General features: G+C 46.8%; 3 protein-coding genes across 3 annotated transcripts; 1 reads left to right on the forward strand and 2 right to left on the reverse strand.

The window, feature by feature from the left end:
• Positions 1 to 6,094: 6,094 nt before the first annotated feature.
• On the forward strand, positions 6,095 to 7,337 carry PtA15_16A63 (uncharacterized protein; the record flags this gene model as incomplete). Its single annotated transcript, XM_053164140.1, has 5 exons — positions 6,095 to 6,167; positions 6,233 to 6,516; positions 6,576 to 6,864; positions 6,927 to 6,980; positions 7,066 to 7,337. 5 exons carry the CDS (start codon positions 6,095 to 6,097, stop codon positions 7,335 to 7,337), a joined length of 972 nt encoding a protein of 323 aa, XP_053027712.1.
• Positions 7,338 to 12,323: 4,986 nt separating this feature from the next.
• PtA15_16A64 (uncharacterized protein) lies at positions 12,324 to 12,800 on the reverse strand (the record flags this gene model as incomplete). The annotated part of the gene is made up of 1 exon (XM_053164141.1): positions 12,324 to 12,800. The coding sequence occupies one exon, from the start codon at positions 12,798 to 12,800 to the stop codon at positions 12,324 to 12,326; it is 477 nt and encodes a 158-aa protein (XP_053027713.1).
• A 2,958-nt stretch (positions 12,801 to 15,758) lies between these two features.
• On the reverse strand, positions 15,759 to 20,708 carry PtA15_16A65 (uncharacterized protein; the record flags this gene model as incomplete). Its single annotated transcript, XM_053164142.1, has 9 exons — positions 15,759 to 16,012; positions 17,394 to 17,864; positions 18,081 to 18,528; positions 18,603 to 18,938; positions 19,012 to 19,464; positions 19,645 to 20,248; positions 20,328 to 20,421; positions 20,490 to 20,543; positions 20,618 to 20,708. 9 exons carry the CDS (start codon positions 20,706 to 20,708, stop codon positions 15,759 to 15,761), a joined length of 2,805 nt encoding a protein of 934 aa, XP_053027714.1.
• Between the last annotated feature and the right edge of the window lie 2,602 nt (positions 20,709 to 23,310).

Here is a 23,310-nt window from a genome sequence, read left to right on the forward strand (position 1 = left end):
TTCGAGGTGAGTAGATCGAGTTAGGGTGGTCGAAGGTGTCCTTAATTGATGTCGCAGTTATTCCGGGATGGAGTCGTTTGAACTTCGGTGGACACCGAACTTAACTAAGTCCCTCGAGACTTCGGGCCCCCGGGGGGTAGGCTGAACTTCAGGACTACACCGTACCTCCCCACATTGGCAAAGCAAGAATGCCACTTTGATTCCAGTTATGTTCACAGCTGGTGAACAATTGTGGTCTTGAAGGGTTGATAGTATCCTCTGAGAGAAAGTGACACAAAAAAACAACCACCAATTGGGCACACAAGCTGCAAGGTGCAGCGGTCAAGTTGAGCACTGCTTGTAACTCCAGCTGTTTGGGGATTTTTGGGGAATTTCTGCGGGTGGCAAGAAAAACCTGAAATTATGTAGGTTGAATAGGAAAAATCAGGCCTACAACCTAAGCTATTTTATTCCAAAGATTGTCAAGAGGGCAAGGAATTATAAAGCTTCAAAATATCCACCCAGCCAAACTCAGATTTTTCACATGCCAAGAAGGGGCAATAGTGTGCAAGTCCCTCCTGCCAAGGGCTGTTGGAGGCTTGCTTTGCAAGACAAATACCAGCAGCAGAGGGAATTTGCTAAGTTTGGATGGACACTGACTGGAGTCTGGGAGACAGCAATCGGGGGACTGAGCCCCCATTTGGCTTTATTGGTGGGTCAGATGGATCCCAGTCCGGGTGGCCAAAAAATTGTCCACCTCCTAGCTTCTTGCCCATCTGCACATCATCAATCAAATCCACCTTGGGGGTTATGGATTTCCCTTTGTTACAACTGACAAGCTCTATCCACCAGATATGGGTTCTTTTTTCAACTGGTGTACATAAACTGGATGCCTTCCCTTTGGATCTACAGATTTCAATTTACACACCCAAATCTTAATTTTTGGCTAAAACAAATGTGTTTTCCTAAGCCTGGGAATCATTGCTTTGATTTGAAATACTTGTTTTTTGATAGCTGTCTTGATTTAGGATTTAGATGGGCATTTAGAGCTCTCTCTAAATTCCAACAGGAAGTACTATTCCCATTCAAATACCTTTAATCTTGCAGGAAAATAGAAAAGAGCAGTGTGTACAGCCCTGGGAAAACATTCTCCTGAATTTTGATAATCATGCACTTTGGTGCAGTGTATACAGCCACCATGCATTTATCACACATGCACAGCTGTATGATCAATCCTTGAATCCTGAAATCATGAATTTACATGCCTTCTGGGTTCAAGACCACTAGAGAAAAAAAATTCTGTAAGGTAAAATTTAGGCATTCAATTTGGCTCTTGGGATGCCAATTTGGTCCACAGGATGGTAGAGTAATGTAGGTTCAAAGTTTCACACCAGATAAATTAAAAATAGGTCCTTGGGATTCACACTACATTTTTCCACTTACCCCCTTTTGAGGGATTAGAGCTTGGAGAAAAGGATTCCAGAAAAAAAAGGGGGGGCTATCATGAAGAGACCAAGGATAGTACCAAGGAGCTGCCAAGGGTGGCAAAGTTGGAAGAAGCTCTGACTCAATGATCATATTTCAAATATCAGGACCCCGGGTGCAGACATATATAGAGACAACTATATAGACAGCCCCCTGGCAAGGTTCAAAAGGGGGCCTAGACTGATCAAAAGATGACAGGAAGAAGACATCTCACTTGAGATGGACAGTACACATCACACTTGTGATGGAAAAGATACATCTCACTTGATATGGAAAGACAAACATAAAAGAGACATCACACAGAGTGATGGAGAGTTTTTAAAACAAGATGAGAGACTGTGAGCAGACAAGAGGTTGAGAATTATGACAGTGTGTTGTGCAAGCAACAATGTAACCATTACAATAAATGCATTTGTAGTGGTGTGTAGCATATCTTAATTTATCTCTGTTACACTGTAACAGTATTATAACATGCACCTGCTCTGTTACATGGGATTTTTTTTTTTTGTGTAATGGTGCGCCAATGCACTACAGTTTTTTTGGATTCATGTATTGAGGAGCTGATGTGCCACTGCTCCAATACATAACAGGCTGTAACAACACTTTAATGGAGGCTTGATGTGCTACATTGAGCTTTGAAATGATGCACTGGCGCATTCAATACATTGTATTGGTAGTGCATTGGTGCACCAATGTGCTACACTACTTTTCAATTAGTGTGTAACAGACCCCTATTACAATAAACTGTATATGCCGCTATGTTACATGTATTGTAATGTTTATATTTTTGGTGCAAGGGGAAGCTGTGTGCCAACTCAGAAGAGGGACTGACCCAGTTCACCTGCCAACTGATACTCAGTGCCATCCGTACCCTGCAGGGATGGTGGCAGGTGTGTGTACCTGCCTCAAATTTCACTTAGACTGGGCAACCACACCGGTATTGAGCTATTGAAAGGTTTCATTTGTCATTCTCTGTTAAAGTATCAAATAGCTTTGCTTCAGTTTTTTAGAACTAGTTGTATTTACAGTTAAGAGCCCACTAGCAACCTTGTACTGGTTCCCTTCTTTTCTCTTCATTCAATCAACTTGGTCTCAAACCTCACCAGTGATCCATGTCTCTGCAGGTATCAGTTCTGTCTTGTCTTTCTCTACCTTTCTTCATGTTTGCTTCTCACTCACGTCTCTTGCGTTAGGTTGGCTCCATTGTGTTCCTTGTTCAGTGTGTGCTCTATAGTTGGCTCCAATCCATTTCACTTGTCTAAATGGTCTTCATGCAATTCACTCACTCAACTGGATCTCAAATCTCATCAATGATCTATGTCTCTGTGTGTCTCAGGTTGGCTCCCTTGTGTGTCTTGTTCATTGTGTGCTCCATAGTTGGCTCACATCCCTTTCACTTGTCTAAAGACCAGCACCCAGCAAAAAGTATCTGTTTTCCATCTCTAGCAAGGTTGGGAGTATCCTAGTTAAACTGGAATGCACCCAACAAATTTAAGATGGGTTAGAGCTGAAGCAATTGAATATATAAAATTTATAAATAAAACTTAACAACATTGAACTTATATTTAACTTTCATTGGGCAATGGGTGAGCCCAACTGTAGGATACTCCCAACCTTCCAATTTTTCTGGAAGTGCCATTAATCTTGGTCATTTTTTTGGATTGATATGAATTCTGATCCCTCCCCTTTCTTCCCTTGTTGACAGCCTCAAGTGTGCTGAAGGACTAGTTGCTACAGCAACACACCATAAAGCATCTTCTGAAGAAATAATGGCCAAAGGCCTGAGACTGAGAATGGTGAGCTGGGAAATGATCAAGCACAGAATCTGTGCAGGGACTCAGAACAACAGATGAGAAGTCTCAAAAGAGCATGTCTCACTGATATGGGCTCGGAACTAAGTGATGTCTGTATTTCATGTGGGGACAGATGAAATACATGGAGGAAAAGGGGCCTAAAGAGGGGCCTGAGTGGCTGAGGGACCCTGATGGAATGAAAAGGAACAAAAGAGAAATAAGCCCTCTTCTGGGCATGGGGCATAATTCTAACATCTTCCAGAAAGGCTTGCTTGAATTTGAACTAAGTATCCCTTTGAGGATCAGATTAACAAATCAGAAATAAAGGCAACTGCAAAACTGAGATTGACACAAAGTAGAGAATATTGAGTTAGGCTCAGACAAAGAAACTAACAATTGGAGGACTTCCCGTCAAATACGAATAAATCTGGAAATCCAGATTTCGCAGGGGAATCTGGAATCTGGAACTCTGGATCTCTTTGGGGAGCTTTGGGGACCAAGATTTCACTGCGAAAGCTGAAATCTGTCGCCTAAGATCTGGATTTCCAGATTGACGGGAAGTCCTCCATTGGATCAATTAATTGATTCCTAACCTAGGTTTTCCAACCACAGCTGCTGGTCCGCTGGATGACAAACAGATGACTGATGGGACTTGGGAGAGATTGTTATGAGCCACCCCAGTCAATACTCAACAGACTATAGTATAGTCCCTGTACATGCTGCGCCTAGACTATTCTACAGTACGTTCTGTGATCTCGGTTTCACTCGGCCCCAAGCAGATCCACTCGCCTGTTCCCACACGCTTTTTTTTCAATTTCAACTTGGATCCCGCATCAACATGCGTTACGCAGCCGCAGCAACCCAGTTTTTACTCCTCAGTGCTCACTCACCCGATCCCGCACATGCAATTTTTTATCTCTATCCGGATCTGGCAAGATCCCGCATCAAGATATGTATGCTCGCAGTTGCAGCAACCCGGTTTTTACTTCTCACTGATCACCGGATCCCGGACATGCCCCCGCCCCTTGTTTCCCTCATCCGCTGCACCTAACCACACCTCAGAAACACCGACCACCACTGTCCTCCAATTGTGCTACAACCCATCTGACTCCTCAAGCCAATGGGAAAAAATCCGTAATGTATCAATTTCCCATCAATCATCATTGCTCAATCATTCTGACTTGTTTGTTTCTTGTTTTATTTTGCTTTCTTTGTTGCACGATTTTGTGAAATGTATGGGATCTTGATGATATTATCATCTGACTCCTCAGGTCAACAGGAAAAAACCCGTAATGTATCGATTTCCCATCAATCATCATTGCTCAATCATTCTGACTTGTTTCTTTCTTATTTTGTTTTGCTTTCTTTGTTACGCAATGTTGTGAAGTGTATGGGATCTCGATGAGATTATTGATTTGGGGACCTTGAGTGGAACACATTGGCAAAAAAAATGTATGCAGGCACAGCTGACAGTCGGTTGTGGATGGCATTCAAACTTGTGGAATCATCACAGAACCAGGCCCTGATAGCAGACAAGGATGAACCCAAGCATTGGAACGGGCAAGCAAAAACGCACCTGTATTGGAATCAGACCCCAATGCTGGAGCAGATCCTGGACTCTACGGTACGTTCTTTTTGCAAATGTCCCACAAGCTGTGTTACGCAGTTGCAGCAACCCCAAAGCAGCCTATTGTGACACAAGCTGCGTCACGCAGCTGTAGCAACCACAACTCAGCCTACCTGCTGCTTTTCGTTCTCACTCACTTGATCCTGCACATCATACCATACCTTCTTTCCCTCATCCGCTACACCTACCACACCTTAACAACACCGACCACCTCCATCCTGAGGACCATCCCCAATCATGTTCCACAACTCGTTGTCCAACCCAGCAAGCAATGATCCTTGCTTTACTCCCAATTCTACTCATGATCAGCCTCATAATGGGCAGATTGCCCCCTCCCAAACTGGTGTCGCGAGCGATCTCACTTATCATCATCCTGCACATGTTAACCCTCACTTTTATGTTGATCGTAATACTCATACCACCCATTATCAGAATCCAAATATTTATCTGACTCAAAACCAAATCCCCAGTACTTTACACCATTCTGCTAAATCTCACGTTACCTCTAATCACCCTGAATTTCAAAATTCCATACATTATCATCCAACTCAGTCCCATTTTGGTTCTGCTCAATCCCAATCGCATCTTTCCACTTATCACTCTCCTAACCGTCCCATCCATCCCCTTCCTTCTCCGCGAATCTTGCAAACCAACAACACTTTAACTAGCTCTCCAGTCCACTTGCACCGACCTATCCCGGCCAATCCAAATGTTGTCAGTCAGTTGGAGGATAGAGCTAATCAGGATTGGAATTCAAGTGATTACCGACCCAGTTTATCACAATGCCCATCAACCTATTCTCCGTCGCTGCCTCCCCCTCTGCCTTCTCCTCACCCTAAATCCCATGCTCCTCCTTTAACTGGAATAACAGATTGTACCAACAGCAAGAAGCGCAAAAAGACTGAACCTGCCAATCGTCCTCGCCCTGCGCCCAGGTCGTATGAGGAGATGATGAGGATGTCCGAAGCTGAACTTGTCATTGAAGCTAAGAATTGGTCGAAAAAGGCCATGTCCAATTCCGATCAAACATTTTTTGCCAACTATGCCTCCCAACAGCATAAAATGATGTCCATTAAGGCCATAGAGCGTGGTGTTTCCATGCCAATGGTCCATGGTTTCTTGTCAGTGTATTTTCTCATTTGCTTGCTCAAGTGCTTTGAACTTACGCCAAGAATTTTACCTCCCTCCCATGCTCTGAAGAGGCCGGCGAATGGCCGTGCGCAACCCCAACAGCTTCAACTATTTTATGAAAACAAAGAATGCAAGAGCTGTATTTTGTGGTCGTAAGTAATATTCATTTTGAAATAGAGTTTGATTTGGCTGTAAACGCTCACATTCTACTAAATAGCTCGCAAGGGAGTTAAATGGTCGCCGGGAATGGGGGGGGTTTCTGGTCTCTGGAAAAAACTTTCCTCGGAAGAACAGGCAAAGTACCGGCACCTCGCCTCAACTACAACTCGCCCAGACGGACCTTCTCATCCACAAAATGAAGATGGCAGCCATGAGGCAGACGAGGCTTCCGATGATGATGAACCAATTGTGGCAGCTAACCAGGTTGGGATGCGCAAGAGTATTTCGCTTCTCAGCTCATCCAAGGAAGTTGAGAACTTTCTTGACAAATGGGATGCCGAAGTAAGCTAATTGGCAATGTTTTCTCATTTGAATCTCGCTGACCAATTTTGATCTTGCAGGCAGTAAATGTTGCCGAGAAATTTGGGTGTGAGCTGGTGATCTTTGCAGTATCTCGTCATCTTGGGCGACACTCTTTCCAGTACACTCGATACACACCTGGGGCCTCATCCTTTGTCAAAAAGGCCAAACAGGTGGATGGAACCAAATGTTATCCTGCGCGCATGCAATCCTTTATTACCGGTTACACAGTCTCCGATCTTGCAGCTTCCATTGCCATGGTAAATGAGCAGGCTGATAAAGCTGCTAAAGCAGGTTCACATGCACCCGGAGCAAAAGGGGGGAAGGATGGTGAGCCTCAAAAAACAATCACATTTTTCATGGTACTGACATACCTCCTACGCACTCCTTAGCATCTTTTCCTCTCCGTCCGGTTTCAGCAGTTAACAGAATGTCCAAGTTGATTGGTTAGTCAATTTTTTGATCATCCTGCTGAGCCTTGTACGCTTTTTCAAACGATTATCACTAACACCATGTGTGACCTTGTACCAGCTGAGAAAACGGGGGGTGCTATCACTCAGTGGCCCTGGTCAAAGACCGATTATCGTCTTGCTGAAGTCAAGTACCAATTAGAGTTGCTACCAGGTGCAAAGGTAGCAGCCTCATGGCTTAAACGACCAAGTCGCGGACTCACTCCCAATTGCCAAGCTATTCTCCATTTAGACCTTGACCAAAATCTCATTGACGTTGTTTATGATCCTTCAATCCCCGATGATGTCTCGCCCAAGGACTTCGAGAGCCCCCCCCCAATCACCAACACCTAGTAGGAGTAGTCAGTCACCTAATTAGCCAGCGTAACATATTGCTTCACACATCTGTTTCTGTTGTTGTTGCCTTGGATTTCTTTTTGCTAGTATCTTGCCACAAATACAAATATATCTATGTGTTACTTGAATTGTGTTTACCCTTGATGCCCTGAATACAACTCTCCTTGTAGTCACACTTTTTTCCTCTTGTTTCCTCTTTGTCGCACTTTTTCCCTCTTGTTTCCGCTTTGTCACACTTGTCTCCCTCCTCTTGTTTGACGTATCTTCTAAAATGCTTGTAAATAATTCAACATAAGATTAGCTCAATTTCTGAAAATACCCACAAGATCCAACCCTAAACTCTAACTATCCAAAAAGGAGCTTGGAATCTCTTGTGTGCTGAAAGTCACACAATGCTAAAGATAATGCATTATACATAGCGGACCAAGCAGCAGCTCACAAATGTTCCCAGCTTTATCATTTCCAGGCAAAGAAGGTCCCTGGATTGGGTTGAGCTCCAGTATCTCCAAAAATTCATAGATTTTTGTTTAAACCTGTGCTCAGCTTGGCGCATTTAGTAGACATACACAAAAAGAAGGTAAAGATTGGCACTTTGCCTCAGCTTGTTTCAGCACATGTAGTACATAGCCACACATGAAAGCAAGGTACAGAATGGTAATTTGATGATTCATGGGAATCTATGTTGATCCTGGAACATCACACCACTGATGCATACAAGCCATGCTCATGGTCAGGCTCCCAAGGTTCCACTTCTATAGTGTTGTTGTTGTTTATGGTACCTGATATTCTAGTGGAAGTATTGATTTCTTCTGGAAGTGGTTACACATATTTGGTGTTGCACACGTAGCCAATATATTACTCTGAAGGCACTTTTTTAAGTTTTTACTATTTTGAATTTCAGTCAATAATCATTGGTTTACTTTTGTTTTCTTCAAACACACTCTATGCTGCTGACTTTTGTTAATTCAATGCTACTGATTTTGTTCAACTCTATGTACTTAAGGTTTCTATGTGACTGACATTTTTTATGTGATGTTAAGGTTATGTTTAATCATTTGAGATTTTCTGAGGTTCAGAATCTGTAGCTCAATGGGATTTACATCCTGTATTGTATCATGCTATCCATGAATAATCAAGGAGTGTTGAAAAGATGACCGGAGAGCAGATGAGGACTCGAGGAAGAAAGCTCGAGTGAGGTTTGAGGCCTAGAGGAGAAAAGCTCTGAGGCAACCAAAAAGGAGAAGGAACCCCAGAGAGGGGTCAAGCTGCTAGCTGTGAGGAGGAAAAAGGCTCCTCACTACAAGAGACTCACTGGTCTCAGGGAAAAGCGCGCAGGAGCTGATGGAGTTTTGATTATCCAGATGAGCAGACTTTGTAGCTATTACAACTGAGTGAAGTTGTGGGCAGAAGGTGAACAAGCATATTCATCTGGAGGGAGAAAAAAGGAGTGACAGATGTGTGACAGGGAGAGAAATGGACCCTGGGCTGTTGCAGTTTCAACAAGGAGAAGTATCATGCTATCCATGAAGAATCATTTACCACACTTGTTCTATTTCTTGTATATTTATCAACTTAATTATTTCCATTTTTATTGCTAAGATTTTGTTTGGAAAATTTATTTTGGTATTTTATCAATGGTGTCCTGCTCTTCTAGTTTTTTTCTCCTTGATTATTCATGGATAGCATGATACAATACAGGATGTAAATCCCATTGAACTACAGATTCTGAACCTCAGAAAATCTCAAATTATTAACCATAACCTTAACATCACTTAAAAAATGTCAGTCACATAGAAACCTCAACATAGAGTTGACAAAATTCAGTAGCATTGAATTAACAAAATTCAGTACCATAGAGTGTGTTTGAATAAACCAAAATCAAACCAATGATTTTTGACTGAAATGCAAAATAGTAAAAACTTAAAAAAGTGCCTTCAGATTAATATTGTGGCTATGTGTGCAACACCAAATATGTGTAACCACTTCCAGAATAAATCAATACTTCCACTAGAATATCAGGTACCATAAACAACAACACTATAGAAGTGGAACTGTGGGAGCCTGACCATGAGCGTGGCTTGTTGTGGTAAAACACGATTGATCCAAGTTTATTAAAATCACAGAAACCTGGACCTCAAGATCTAAGTTTTTGCCTATGCTTATCTGCAAATTTGCAAAGTTGCCCTCAAAATGTGAATATAATCCCCAAATACCACGGAGGGCACCTCGGATTGACCCTCCAGCTTGTGCCACAGCAACAAGCAAAAGTGGGCTGGTCAAATTTAATCTCAAGGGGGGCCTAATCAAATGATTAGCGCGCTCCAGGGAGGGGGTAGGACAAAACCGGATCCCCTGCCCTCAACATTATCCACCGTCCGTCTCTTAAATAAACGTTCTCACCATCAAATTGGCTCACCGACAACTTGCGCCTCCTGCACCCCTGCTCACCAAACCACACCCCATCGCCAGTATTTTGACCGCCGCCGCCTTCGACCCGTTTATCATGGAACGTCAGGCGTATCACCAGACCCTGGTATCTCTTTCCCCCTGCGCACAACCACTGTTCAGCAACCCCCAATCCGGTCACACACTTTGTTGACATAACGACGTCCCTCATCAGTTCCGCCCGCAAGGCTTCCTGCTCTAGCTCGCCCAACAAATCTGCCCCATCCCCAAGGCACCCGCAGACCGCAAACCAATCCCTTTTTCGTACATGTAAGTTCCCAAACCCTTCGTCCAAGCCCTCCACCCGCTTGGACCCGCATTCCCTGAAACTCATGGCGGGTTTCCACATTCTTCCTTTCCACCGGCTCGCGTACACAACCACTGTCGCGCAAAGCCCAACCCAAACGCCTCTATTGTTGAGATAACCACGACTCGCTGTCAGTGCTCTCGAGACTGGAACCTCCCTGGTTTATCCTCCAAGCAGCCTCACCCCCAAGGCACCGCGGCATGTACAACCATTCACTCAATCAACGGTCAACTATTCTGACCCCCCGGCCGTAAACTGGCAGCACTCACTTGGCCCAATCGACAGCTCCCCATAACCCAATCTTGACACAACTTTAGCTCCGATATGAAGAATGTTTTATGTTTTGAGGAAGCGCGCGAGGACGCGGAGATGTCCCAGTGGGCGACTTGGGGTTTATCTCAGCTTGCGCCGATCATGAATGAATGCATATTTTTCAGTTGTAAGTAGCTTAGATCATGCCGTTCTGCTTTGAGAGGGTTTAGTTTAGCTTGCGTCTTGATGAATAGGATATGCGAGCGAAAAAGACGAACGGCTTGGGGATGACCTTTGTGCGCAGTTGATTGATTATTGAGCATGCTGGATTCCCGCTTAAAAGGCGACGAACTCGTGGGACATCGCGACTACCTCGCGGGGAAGGGAGGCGGGAAGTTTTCGGCAGCGGATGTGGTGATCTGGCCGTGAGTAGTGTTTCGTGTTTAGGTTGCCGCAAGATACTTATGCTGACGGGTGGAGTTCAGCTGGGTTAATGTTGCTAATCTCTGTGGCCTCGGCGATACACCACTCTCGCGATTCCCTTGTCTGGTTCGGTGGTGGGTGTGCATCAAGGGGCGAGCTGGTGTGGTTGCGGGGTGTTTGAGTAAATATGAGGTTTAGGTCAAGTGTTTGGTTGTTGATTCGCTTCGGGGTAATGGGCATTCCGGGGAGATTGAAGGTTGGTTGTGCGCGTCTATCGGCCTTCCCTGTGTGACGGCGACGCCCGCCCAGCCATGGCAGCATCATGCGGGCCTTGGCCGCGGAAAAAGATGCGAGACTGCGTGGCTGGTGTGAATGTCTGAGGTTTTGGGTTGTGGCGGCTTGCGGCCAACCTTTTAAAGTTTCTAGGCAGCGTCCGGGGCGCCTCCCCGGTCGGGGAGGGGGGGGGGGTTTGGATGGTTTGATGGAATGGGTTGGAGGGAGGGGTGGCTGGAGCTTCAAGTTGGGTTGGTTATAGCATAGCATGGTGCGGGTGAGCGCAAGATGGTGAAGTTGGGGGGGTGCGTGTCATTCACACGGTCTGGAGTTGGGTAAAGGGTGTAGGCAGGCCTCTACATGTCTGAAGGTGGGTCTGCAGCGTAGGAGGCGCGACACGGGGCAGATTGCCAGGAGGGGACCTGGGGTTCCCTCATGTAATGATCTGTATGAAGAGGGAAAAACAGCTGAAGGGGAACCCTGCTGATGAGGCAGACAAAGGGAAAGAGAGAAAATGAATTGTGATGGCCATTGAGTGAGGGCCTGAATAGAGCGTACGTGAGAGGCATGGAACATGGGGGGGGAGAATAGGGGGGGGGGGGGGGGGGGGGGGAATGCCTGTGAACTTGAGTTGCAGCGGCGAAGCCGCTTTGGTCTCTAGTGTTTTATGAACAATAGATGAACAAATTGTAAATTATGTGTGCAACACCAAATATGTGTAACCACTTCCAGAATAAATCAATACTTCCACTAGAATATCAGGTACCATAAACAACAACACTATAGAAGTGGAACCGTGGGACCCTGACCATGAGCGTGGCTTGTTGTGGTAAAACACGATTGATGTTTTATGAACAATAGATGAACAAATTGTAAATCATCAGTAACATTTATAAAATAAAATGTCAATATAATGCCAAAAAGGCTGATCTGAACAATGTCTTTCATTATTATTCAGACTAGACTGGGAACAAGTTGACTAATAAATAAGCATCAAATTAATGATAAACACATATTCATGATGTGGAATTGGCTGCTTGGTTATCAGGCAACTACTCAGCATATGACTAATGATAATTCATGATGGTAACAGGTTAGTTTTTCAATAAAATCAGGTGATCTCACTCTGTTGGACAACCTTTTCTCATGTAAAATAAAGAAAATATGCAATACTAAATCCAAGTACTTTCATTTCAAACAAAATATATTTCAATGTTTTGCCAGGAAAAATCAACAAACACACAGAGCAGATTAGAATCTAGGAGAATAAATCAAAGAAGATGTTACACATCAGGTTGGTATTCAAAATTGGCTTTGTTAAGAATATTGGACTGATTAATGGCAGTGGCTTCCTGCTCAAGATCTGCAAGCATGGTTTCGGCAAGGATGTTTTCAATATCTTCAAGGTATTGTTGCTCGGATTCGTCTTCTTCATCTGCATCTTCATTGTGGGGTAATTGTCCTTCTGTGATAACTTGCTGTCCATTCATCATCATCACTAGCACCTCGTGCAAGTCACCTGGGATCTCTGTGAGGAAACCACAATCGATTGCGTATCTGATTTGGCTCAGCTGTTGATTCCATAAGGCAAGAAGATTGCTGTCATTGAAGTGGGCCGTGGTCTTTTGGAATGCCTCCAGAAGCTGATCGTTCCATTCAACTTGTAAAGTACACGTCTTGGAGTATGCCGTGTGGAGAATAGTGGCAACAGAACTGATCTTGTATTGTGCAGACTGTCCCTCCAGAGTTGGATGGTGCATAAAATGGTCTAACTCGGCAGGAATGACTGCCTCATCAGGATCACTCCCAAGATCCTCCCGGCTCCGAACATCCTCCATGTAATCCTTCAAGCAGGTGAGAAGCAAGAGGAGCTGGCAGTGATGCCGTGTGGCTCACCTCATTGCACGTCAAACCTCCCAACTTAGTCGGCGCTTCTCCTCAAGTGCACGATTGAAGCGTGCAAAGGCTCGTATACCTTGCTGCGTGAGTTGGTCCACCGCCCAAGGTTCATTAGCATTTGTGAAAATTCCATCGTTCCAGAAAATGTCATCTGATTGGAGGGAAAGAAGTGCAGTGTATTCAATTATCGGAGGGGCTGGTCGATTTGGGGTGATTTGGATGAAAGCACGGGCTAATCGATTGTAATTATTGAGTTTAGTTCGGAGCTTGGATGCTCGCTTGCGGAGAGCTTCAGTCAGCCTCTGCTGGCCACGGGTACCTGGCTCAGATGAAGTTCATTAGAAAATATTTTGGCTGATGTGGGAACTGCAATTGATAGACATACCAAGGGTAGTACTTTCACCTGCACGACATACTCGAAGCAATGGTTGTTTCTCTTCAACAAGGGCAAGGAATGATCGTTGCAATTCAGTCTTGGCATACCAGACCTTTGTAAGGTTCTCATTTTGAATTCATAGCTTAAATTTGTCAGCATGGTCCGGTCGGTACACAATTGTATCATCCATGTCCATGACTTACGGCTGAGATCACTATTCTCCTCTGTTTGACGGGCAGTTCTCCTTTGCGCTTCAAGTTGTCTGGCTACTGTTGCACAAGTGCGCGCCCGTGTCAGTGCTTGCTCCGGTGTGATGGCTACAGCAGACCTAGTTGGAGAATCAGCAAAACAAGGTACATTATCAAAAACAGTTTTTGGATGGATTAAGAAGGAAAGATTTAAATAGTTTTTGGACCAATAAATAAGGAAAGATTGAAATACCAAGCCTCATTCAATTCCTCTTCCAAACACAACAGACGTCCAAGTTCAACCTGTTCCCTATCCGCTGTCCGGTTAGTGTTGACATGGTAAGCTTGCTCATTGTTCCATTGTTGTTTGAAAAACTGATTGGTATAGTTGGAACCAGGAGTGTGAGGGTTGGCAACACGATGGAGTTCAGCCAAAGCTAGAGCTGATTCTTCGTGTATTTGATTTGCAGATTCAAGCTTGTGAAGAAGCCAGTAAGCTGAAATGTTTATAAATATTCAGTGTTAATGAAACGGGTGTGAATGATTGTTTATGCAGCTTACCAGCCATTTCATTCAACTGTGTTGTATAGTACTCCGAGCAAGAATCGAGAGCTGTGAGTCGGTGTAAGCGGGTCGAAACACAAAGACTGGAGATTAACGGTGACTGGAAGGCCCAGAGTCTCTCTAGCCCCTCCCCATCAGAAAGTCCCCACCATCGGTTCAGCCAAGGGTTGTACTTGACCTGACAGGCCCATTCATGCACGTAAGAATGGAAGACTGATGTTCCAAACTTCAGATCTTGTTGTCGTTCTGGTAGAATGTTGCGCTACAAGCGAACAAAGTTCAACTTATCAGAAATAGATTGATGATGAGGAAATGTAAATATCTAGTAACCTTGGTGATATGTGTTTCCAGGTGGCAACCAAGGTCGTATAGAACTCCAATCTTGTGTTGAGGAAAGTCCTCCAAGATGTTGCGAATGATTGATACCGGATAATACAACCTTGGATAAACAATACACAGTTGATGAGTAAATGTAGCAGGAGTAGGACTGAACCACAGTGGAAAAACAATTGTGATGTACTTACTTTTCACCGGTCTTGTAGATATTAATGTATTTCAGGGGCACGTCATGGCGACAAGCACTTGCAAACAAGCCATTGTCGTCACACTTCTCCCAGGTGGTCTCGCCACGGGTATTGTTTGCTGCTTTATGTGTGTCGGCACACGGTGGCTGAAACATGACAACAAGGGGTGGTGAATGCAAGGCCTGGATCACAAAAAGATCAATATCTCACTCACATCAATCCCCACTGCAGCACCCTCGGTTGCGGAAAATTGGGTAGCATCAAGAGCAATGCCGGATGGTGGGATAAAGCTACTGGGATACTTTGACTCTGGCGGGTTGTCCTTGCTTGCGTAGGCGTAGTGACGCTGCTGAAAATTGCCATCCATGGCAATGATTACATCGGGTTTGTCTGGATGGCCTTTGATTTCACATTCTTGAGGTCCAAAGCAACGGGGGCACTTGATGGCCCACTTTTCACGCTGTGTTAGTTGCATGCCATTGGATAAAATTTTCTTTTGATTTATTTGTATACGCGAATAGAGATCAACACTGCAGGTGAAAGGAACTCGGAGGTTTCGTTTTTGGTACTTCTTACCCCGAGCGTAACATTTGTCTGCATTGCGATTATCAAGGAACAAAGAGAGGGCCTTCACAAATGAAGTGGTGGACAAGGCTGATGATTGCCAGAGCTTATGATGGAATTGGAGCAGTCAAATTGAGAAAGCGGTGCGAGGCTGCTCAGGTGAACTGGCTATATATCCATAATGGATGAGTCGTACAATGTCGGGTATGCACTTGCAGAAAGGGACTTCATCGGCTGAGTGTCGAACTAGACATAAAGATTATATTGTGGGATTTCAGAAAATGTATGGAACCAATTCATGGGGAAGTGATGGCTTACAGAGTAAGTCAACTACATCAACCTTCCGTGTACGGATGTCATTGGGATTACATGTACAAGTGTTTGGAGGCAGCTCGTAGTTTGACGCCTGGGATGTCCAGTTGCTTGTGATTGTCTGACACAAGGTAAAGGTTGCGGTGAGGCTGATTTCCAGTTGGCTCCATCTTTGACTAATTCTCTCTCGGGTTTCAGCGTAACGGCGGGCTCGATGGTATGCAGCATGGGCTGCAGTCGGAAGTTCTTCTTCTATGGAAGGGTCTAGTTGTTCATCAAGATAGCTGCCAATCAGTGGCTCGTGTGCTGGGTAGGCTTGATCTGGGTCAGGGAGATGCTGTAACGGTTTGGTCCGATGACAACGACGAAGGGGGGGGATATGGCCAAGTCGTTCAGCAATGTTGAGACTTTCATTACAATCTGCTTGTTCTTCCCGTTCCCGTGAGACATCTCTGAGCTGTCCTTGGGCGGTTCGACGACGGCGAGAGGTACCAGTGTTGATAGTGTTGACACTGCCGTGGGGTCTGTTGCGTCGCGCCATGTGCCTGCTTATATATTTTTGCCAATGTGTTCCACTCAAGGTCCCCAAATCGATAATCTCATTGAGATCCCATACACTTCACAACATTGCGTAACAAAGAAAGCAAAACAAAATAAGAAAGAAACAAGTCAGAATGATTGAGCAATGATGATTGATGGGAAATCAATACATTACGGATTTTTTCCCACTGGCTTGAGGAGTCAGATGGGTTGTAGCACGATTGGAGGACGGTGGTGGTTGGTGTTGCTGAGGTGTGGTTAGGTGCAGCGGATGAGGCAAACAAGGGGCGGGGGCATGTGCGGGATCCGGTGATCAGTGAGAAGTAAAAACCGGGTTGCTGCGACTGCAAACGTACCAATCTTGATGCGGGATCTTGCCGGATCCGGATAGAAATAAAAAAAAACGCATGTGCGGGATCGGGTGAGTGAGGAGTAAAAACCGGGTTGCTGCGGCTGCGTAACGCATGTTGATGCGGGATCCGAGTTGAAATTGAAAAAAAAGCGTGTGGGAACAGGCGAGTGGATCTGCTCGGGGCCGAGTGAAACCGAGATCACAGAACGTACTGTAGAATAGTCTAGGCGCAGCATGTACAGGGACTATACTATAGTCTGTTGAGTATCGACTGGGGTGTTATGAGCCGCAGCGCAGCCTTTGTATGTGCATAGCTTACATGCACATGTCATGGACCACACTCTTGAGCTTTGAGAGGCTGGAGATCCAGACTGTTTCCTCATCCTGCAATCTACAATATAGGATCCAGAACCCCCCACTAGATCAGCCAGACCCCAGATCCTCTCTTCCTCTCCACAGAACAGACCATAACAGAGACAAGCAGAGGCAAACCCAACAAAACAGAAGACAAGAAATTATAGAAGACTAAGAGAGTCAGAACCTGACAGCGGAATTCAAACCAAAACAGGTATGGGAGTTGGGACAATATTGAGTGAGAATCCAGCCAAACTTTTACCCAAGTCTCTTGCTGCTGCCGCCCCGGGGATGTGATCGTGCAAAGTGAGCCTCCAAAAGCACATGGTAGGAGGGAATTGGGCCGATCACTCCCTGAGTAAACCCCGCAACTTCAAGGGCCACGCAAGCCTCCCGCCAATCCCACTCGCGGGGGCATCTAAAGACCCCGCGCGCCTCGATTGTCCTCGGCCATCTCTCAAAAAAAAAACAGAACCTCAAAAGGTTTGCACACACATACATACACATATCTATGTATACCGTCCGAAAGAGAGAGGGCAAGGAGTGTACAAAGACGCCCAAGGTTTATTTAGGAGGAGGCAGGGAATGGGACGGTGGAGGGGCGGGGGAATGGTGAGGGGCGGTACTTGGAGGAGCAGGAGGAGAGGAGGAACAGGGGGGGAGGGCGGGATTCAAGTCACAAGAAGCAGGGGTGGAGTGCGGATGAGGATGGTGGATGGCAAGGGTGGCCAAGTTTTCGGAGCCGGCGGAGGCCTGGCCAGGGTCCTCTGGCGCGCCATTGACGCGGCCGATCTGTGAGCGGGGCAGCGCGTTCATCTTCGGATCCGAGCTCGGCGCCGAGCCTTCGGTAGGGGCACACGAGTCCGAAGAGTTCGGCCCGGCATGGATCACGGCGGGCGGCGGAGTTTCGGCGGCGGTTCGGGCAAGAGCGGGGTCCACAGACGACGACAGCTGAGTGGATGACTCGAGCTTTTGGGTGGGACGGGAAGAGGGATGCGGCAGGACGGGTGGAGGGGGCGGCGCGGGAAGGTTCTGGATGCCCGGGCCGGCGGGCGCGGCAGGTCGGGACGGCGGGTGGTGGGAGGGGTAGGGTATCCGGGCATTGGCTGGGGCATGGTGGTTGGGCAGCGGATCGGGACGGGGCAGACGGGCTTGCTGGCTCGGGTTATCGTCCTCCTGTTCCTCCTCGTCCTCATCTTCCACAAGCTCCTCCTCCAGCTCTCCCCGCTCGTCCTCGTCCTCATCTTCTCCATCGTCTTCATCCTCCTCGTCGTCGTCCTCCTCGTCCTCCTCCTCCTCAAGATCTTCCTCCTCTTCTTCCGCCTGGGAATGGCCAGCAGGCCGCTGGCCTTCTTGTTGGGGCCGACAGGTCAGCCGGATCCGGGGGCCTTGATGGGAGGAAGCCTGCTGGAATTCCTGGGAGCGGTGGGCGGCAAGATGGGCGGGCGGGTCGGGCCGCACGGGCATCTTGTCCTTGCGGCCGCGATGACGCGCTTTCCACTCCTCTTGGTCGAGCAGCACGTGGGTAAAGTCGAGCCAGTTCCAGGCCTGCCAGAGCTGCCAGATCTCCCACTTCACTGAGTCCTCCTGCGCACTTTCCAGCCCGAAAAGCGGCTCCGGTGGCTTGTCCACCCCGATGTACTCGATCCGCCGCTCCGAGTCGCTCGAGTCCCGGATCGTCTCCGCCAGTCGGGCCACCGACGTCACATGCACGTAGGGACAGCCGCGCACGTCCAGGTGTCGAATGTTTGGCACCGAGAGCGCGAGTGCATTGATCAGGTTGGAGGTAATGTTTTCAGTCAACCTACAATCCAACTGAACGAAAAAAATGAGAATCAGATGAAAAGGACCTCTCATGAAAGCAAATGAACAAACAAAGGTGGACGAACTAATTCAAGATCAGGCAAACACCTGATACAGTGGTAGAGATCGACCTCGTCTCTAAGGATACAATTACGAATCGAGATTTCACGCAGGTTGGGCGCGAGGTCGGAGAGGTCGATCAAGGCCTGTTCCTCCTCCTCAAGGTCCAGGGCTTCACAGACCAACTTCTCCAGCCGCGGCATCTTGATGATCGGATTTTGGATGCTTTCTCCGAGCACAGACCAGATGTGTGGAGTGCCTTCTCCCATGAGATGTAGCTCTGTCAGGTTCGTCGAGTTGATCGGCGGCGCTCTCAGAGTCACTCCGCCTTCGTCTGATCCCGTCTCACTCATTTCGTCTTCCTGAGTAAATCAATACATAATCAAGTCAGAGAGCTGAGAAAGAGATAGAGAAGTGTGTATGGATGTGACTAACCCAAGAATTGAAGTTCCAATCACTCGGTAGATCTTCTTCCATCTCTTGGTCGAAACAAAAGTCGATCAGTTTCAAGATTTCCAGGCTGGGAGATCTCCGAATCAATTCATAAATCATTCTTCCCCAGGTGATGCTCCTAAGGACGAGGAATTTGAGGTTGGGGAAGAGCTGGGGTAGGAGGAGTAGGTTGGGGCTGAAGCAGATGCCTTCGAGATGGAGGCGCTCGATGGTGCAGGGTATCAGTTGAGCAGATCTGAGCCCGGGCGTCATCTCGCTGAATTCAGTGCCGCCGAGCACGAAGCGTTGCTGGCGTTGCTGCTGACGACGTAGGTGGGGCTCGTTGGCGGTCAGGGTGCCCATGCGAACCTCAAAGCTCTTCAGATTGGGCATCCAGCTCGAAAGCGCAATCAGCGAGAACGAGGGGATCCGGGCAAGACCGTAGCCGACAGAAAGCTTCGAGAGGTGGTTCAGAGGGAGAGGTCAAGGTCAAGAGTCAGTGTCCTTTTGTAAACTTAGTCATCCGCGTGACTCTCAAGAAAAAAACGATTCTCTCGCTATTTTTTTTTTACTTGAAGAGTTTGTACGATTAGATCTGGTGGAGCTGAGTAGACGCCGGCCGAGAAAGCACTCAACTCGATACTCTTTGACGCTTTTCGCCCATGGGCTCTGAGCCAGCATCCAAGCCTCACTTGCCGCGGCGAGGGACTGCTCAAAGTGGCCGTCGATCCTGATGTCGAGTACCTGTAGACGCTCGGGTTGACGGGCATCTGGTGTTCCGGCGGGGGGTGATGGAGCTAGTGTTGAGACTGGTTTGTGCATGAGTTCCTTGATGAGTTTGAAGTTGAGGGTGAGTACTTGGGCGTTCCAGTAGGTTTCTTCGGGGTTGATGACGATCTTGTTATGGATGGTATCGATGGTGAGTTGTGGGCCTGGTAGTCTGATCCGGAGTGTCTTGAGCATCAGGTCCCTGCTGCTGTTCATCCGAGTGAGCCATTTGCCGATGGCGGTGTTGGGTTGGGAAGTGGTGATGGGCCCGGGTTGGGTGAGCTGGATGCGTTCGAGGTATAGGGTGCGGATCTGGTCGGCCAGATCGGTTCGGGAGACGTTGAGGGTCAACTGTCTTGTCCATAGGAATCGGCTGCGGATCAAGCCACGTCGCAAGCCCTTCGAGCAACAGCTGAGTCTGATCAATTCACTCTCACCGACGAAGCTGGCGATATAAAGCAGTAGATCGAGCCTTTGGGGGTGTACGCGAGATGGATGTGGTACGATCAGATTAAGCCGAGGGGGGTGCGACTGTGGGGGATAGTACGTACGGTAGATAGCCGATCAAGGGCGGGTCGTTCGATTGGGAGGGTGTTTTCTCAGTTTGTACGTTTGAGTTCATTGGGAGAGGCGGAGAGGGGGTGGCTATAGAGATAGCAGGCAATCAGTTTTGGGGGGTTTTTTTTTTTTCCAATCGCGTGTTTTTTGCTTACGCCTCTTGCTGTTAGGGTGTTGGAGTGGTTCGCTGGCTGCTCGTTTGTGTGAGTCTGTTTATCGAATTAGAAGTGTCAGCTCTTGCGCATGTGTTAGTTAGTAATGTATGTATGTGGGGTGTGCTGACCGGTTGGTGAGGCTGGCTCGGTGGGTTCTGCTGATCGTTTCCTGCTCTGCTGGGTCTTTCGTTCTGTTGTCGTTGCTGGTAGTTTTTCCATTCCCTCTGTGCGATGGCTGGGTTGGCTGGGTCGAAGGTGGTTGGCGGCTGGCTGTTTGGTCGATCGATAATCGGCAGAATGGAGTGTCGGAGCTGCTTACATAATCATGCCCACCCCCACCAGACCAGACCAAACCATAAACACTTTATCAAGATCCAGAATCAGAATTCAGATTTAGGACGAGTTTTATTCATGGGAGGGGTGTAACAGGGCTGTGATAGCAGTGTGCACTCGCGGCCAATTAGGTTTTGGCAGATAATACATCTATGCACATGCTCTTGACTTTTCAGGTTTTTTTTACTGCAAAAAGTTGTTTCCATCTGGTGATTTTTTTTATTGCAGTTCAACATTTTGAACTTTGCTTCAACTTGTGCCTCATGTGTGATAACGACTAAGTGCAGTCACACCACTTCTGGTTGTTGAGCTTCACAAATGAAGGAGTGAGAATACAAAAATAAATAAAAAGACTGAAAAATCACAAGCATGGTAAACATTCCGATAAACAAAACAAAACTTTGATGAGTGGTATAGAAGCCAGGAGAGAAAGAATGACCTCTATATCAAGTCTGGCTCATGCAAACTTGAAGTGCTTGTCCATAAGTCTCTCTGGTGAGACCCCAGACCCGCTCACCACAAGTGGCTTAGTTAAGCTTGCAAGAACCTCAACATTACGGGGAATTCCCTCCCTGGCGAGAGGGTGCTTGCGCCCGGCAAGCACAGCAGGGACTTGGGTTAAGTTCGGGCTGGGGGAGGAGCTAAATAATTCAAAAACCTCTCAGTCAAAAAAAAATTCTCCTCCCACTTAAGTTTTGCAACAATACTCGTATTTAGAGCAAGTCCCTCCCTGCGGGAGGAGGCTTTGCCACCAGCGCCAGTGCTACAAAGCAAGCCACCCACCAGGGGCGACTTGTGCTACTTTAGGCTCAACTCGCTGTTGAATTTAATTGGCAACAGGTGCAAGTCAAAACTTGCGTGATCTTAGCCCGACCAGTCAAGATGATTTGATGTTAAATAACTTGTCCACAATCTTGCTTGTTGGCATCAGTGTGATGATTAAGAGAAGGAAATTACGGAGTTTAGTTTGGTGGAAACTCGACATAGCACTTTTGAAAGAGATAACAATTGAACGAATGTTAGTCAATGCCGCTGATTTCGTTCGATCAAAAGGATTCAAATTTCTGAGCCTCACTCCACCACTATTATTGCAGCACCTTGCTACAGAACCAGGACTACAATAGAAGTTTGTTTTGCTACCATCAATTGGATGAGGAGTGTTATCTTGATTCACGTAAGCAAAAGGGAGGTCAGCTATTGCTGATTCTCATTCAGGTGTGTGCCAAGTCCGAATGGCGAAGCGTCGGACAGGAAACTACTCTTACCAGTACCACCCTCACAGACACGTTTCGCAAATCCAGTGTAACGCTTACAGTCCATGGCGACAGCAAGGGTAACAGCCCAGCTCGCAAGCACCACAAGGGTGAGGGCCTTCGAAAGCACTGGTAAAGGGATCAAGAATATGGATTTGTGATGATGTTGGCCGGCTTGTTGAGATACTTCTTTCGAGCAAGATAAATACGCACTATTCAGAAGGGAATCACTTCTCTTTTCCGACTTGTTATGTTGTATTTAGCTGGGATTTTTTTATGATGGGGAGATGCCCTCTCCGGCCGACAAGAGCAACCTTTTTATATCCGCCAGGAAGGCTTGGTGTTTCTCCCGGAAAGCCCCAGAAGATCAAAGATACAAACTGTAATGAATTGATTATTGGAGGCGGGATTGGTCCACGCAGTCGCGACACCGCTGAGCGGCGGCCGGCCGGACTCGGGCCTACACAGCGGGACTACCCCGCCTGAATTGGAACCGCCACGAGTCGTGCCAGTACTGTAGCCATGGCGTTGTACGACCCAATCGGGAGAGATCGGGAGTCCCGGCGTCTCACCTATGACGCTGATTGGGGCGTCCCCAGTCACAAGAGCGGCTCCACCACGCACCTGTGACCCAGAAAGACTACAAACCTGCTGGTCATTCAAGGCAAGGTGGATTCCCTCGCCGACCAAGGTTTGCTTTCAAGAGAAGGCCAACAAGGAGAGCTGGTCAGTGTCTCACCTCGCCAACCCAATTTTCTGATTGCAATTACGTGCAGGCCAACAAGGGTGGCTGGTGGAGCTGTATCACTGCAACCCAACAAAGCTATGGATCTCTTTCTTTTCTTTTGCGCATGCTTTCTAAGCCTCTTTTGCTGGTAGAAAGAGGCTATGTACAAATTTTTAAGATTCCAAAACAAAACAAAACAAAAAAACCTAAAAAAATAAAATCTTCAGAGAAATTGTATGGTTCTCAAAAAAGATTTGGGAAATTGTAAGCACATAGTGTCAAAACTTGCCTAACATAGAAAGATGTTATGTTCTAGTGACATAATACACCCTTATCCAGAGGTGTCATATGGGCTTAGTGGAAGCAGTAAGCAACGGTGGGTAGTTATCGCTACAGTAACACGTAATGTAACAATAACGTGACGTTTTTTGGCCGTTATCGTTATTGTTACCAGTAACGGCAGTGCGATATCAATATCACACCAAGAGTTTTTTTTTCGCGACGGCCG

The sequence above is a fragment of the Puccinia triticina genome, chromosome 16A (genome assembly GCF_026914185.1).
Source record: "Puccinia triticina chromosome 16A, complete sequence".
In the NCBI taxonomy this organism is placed as follows: Eukaryota; Fungi; Basidiomycota; class Pucciniomycetes; order Pucciniales; family Pucciniaceae; genus Puccinia; species Puccinia triticina.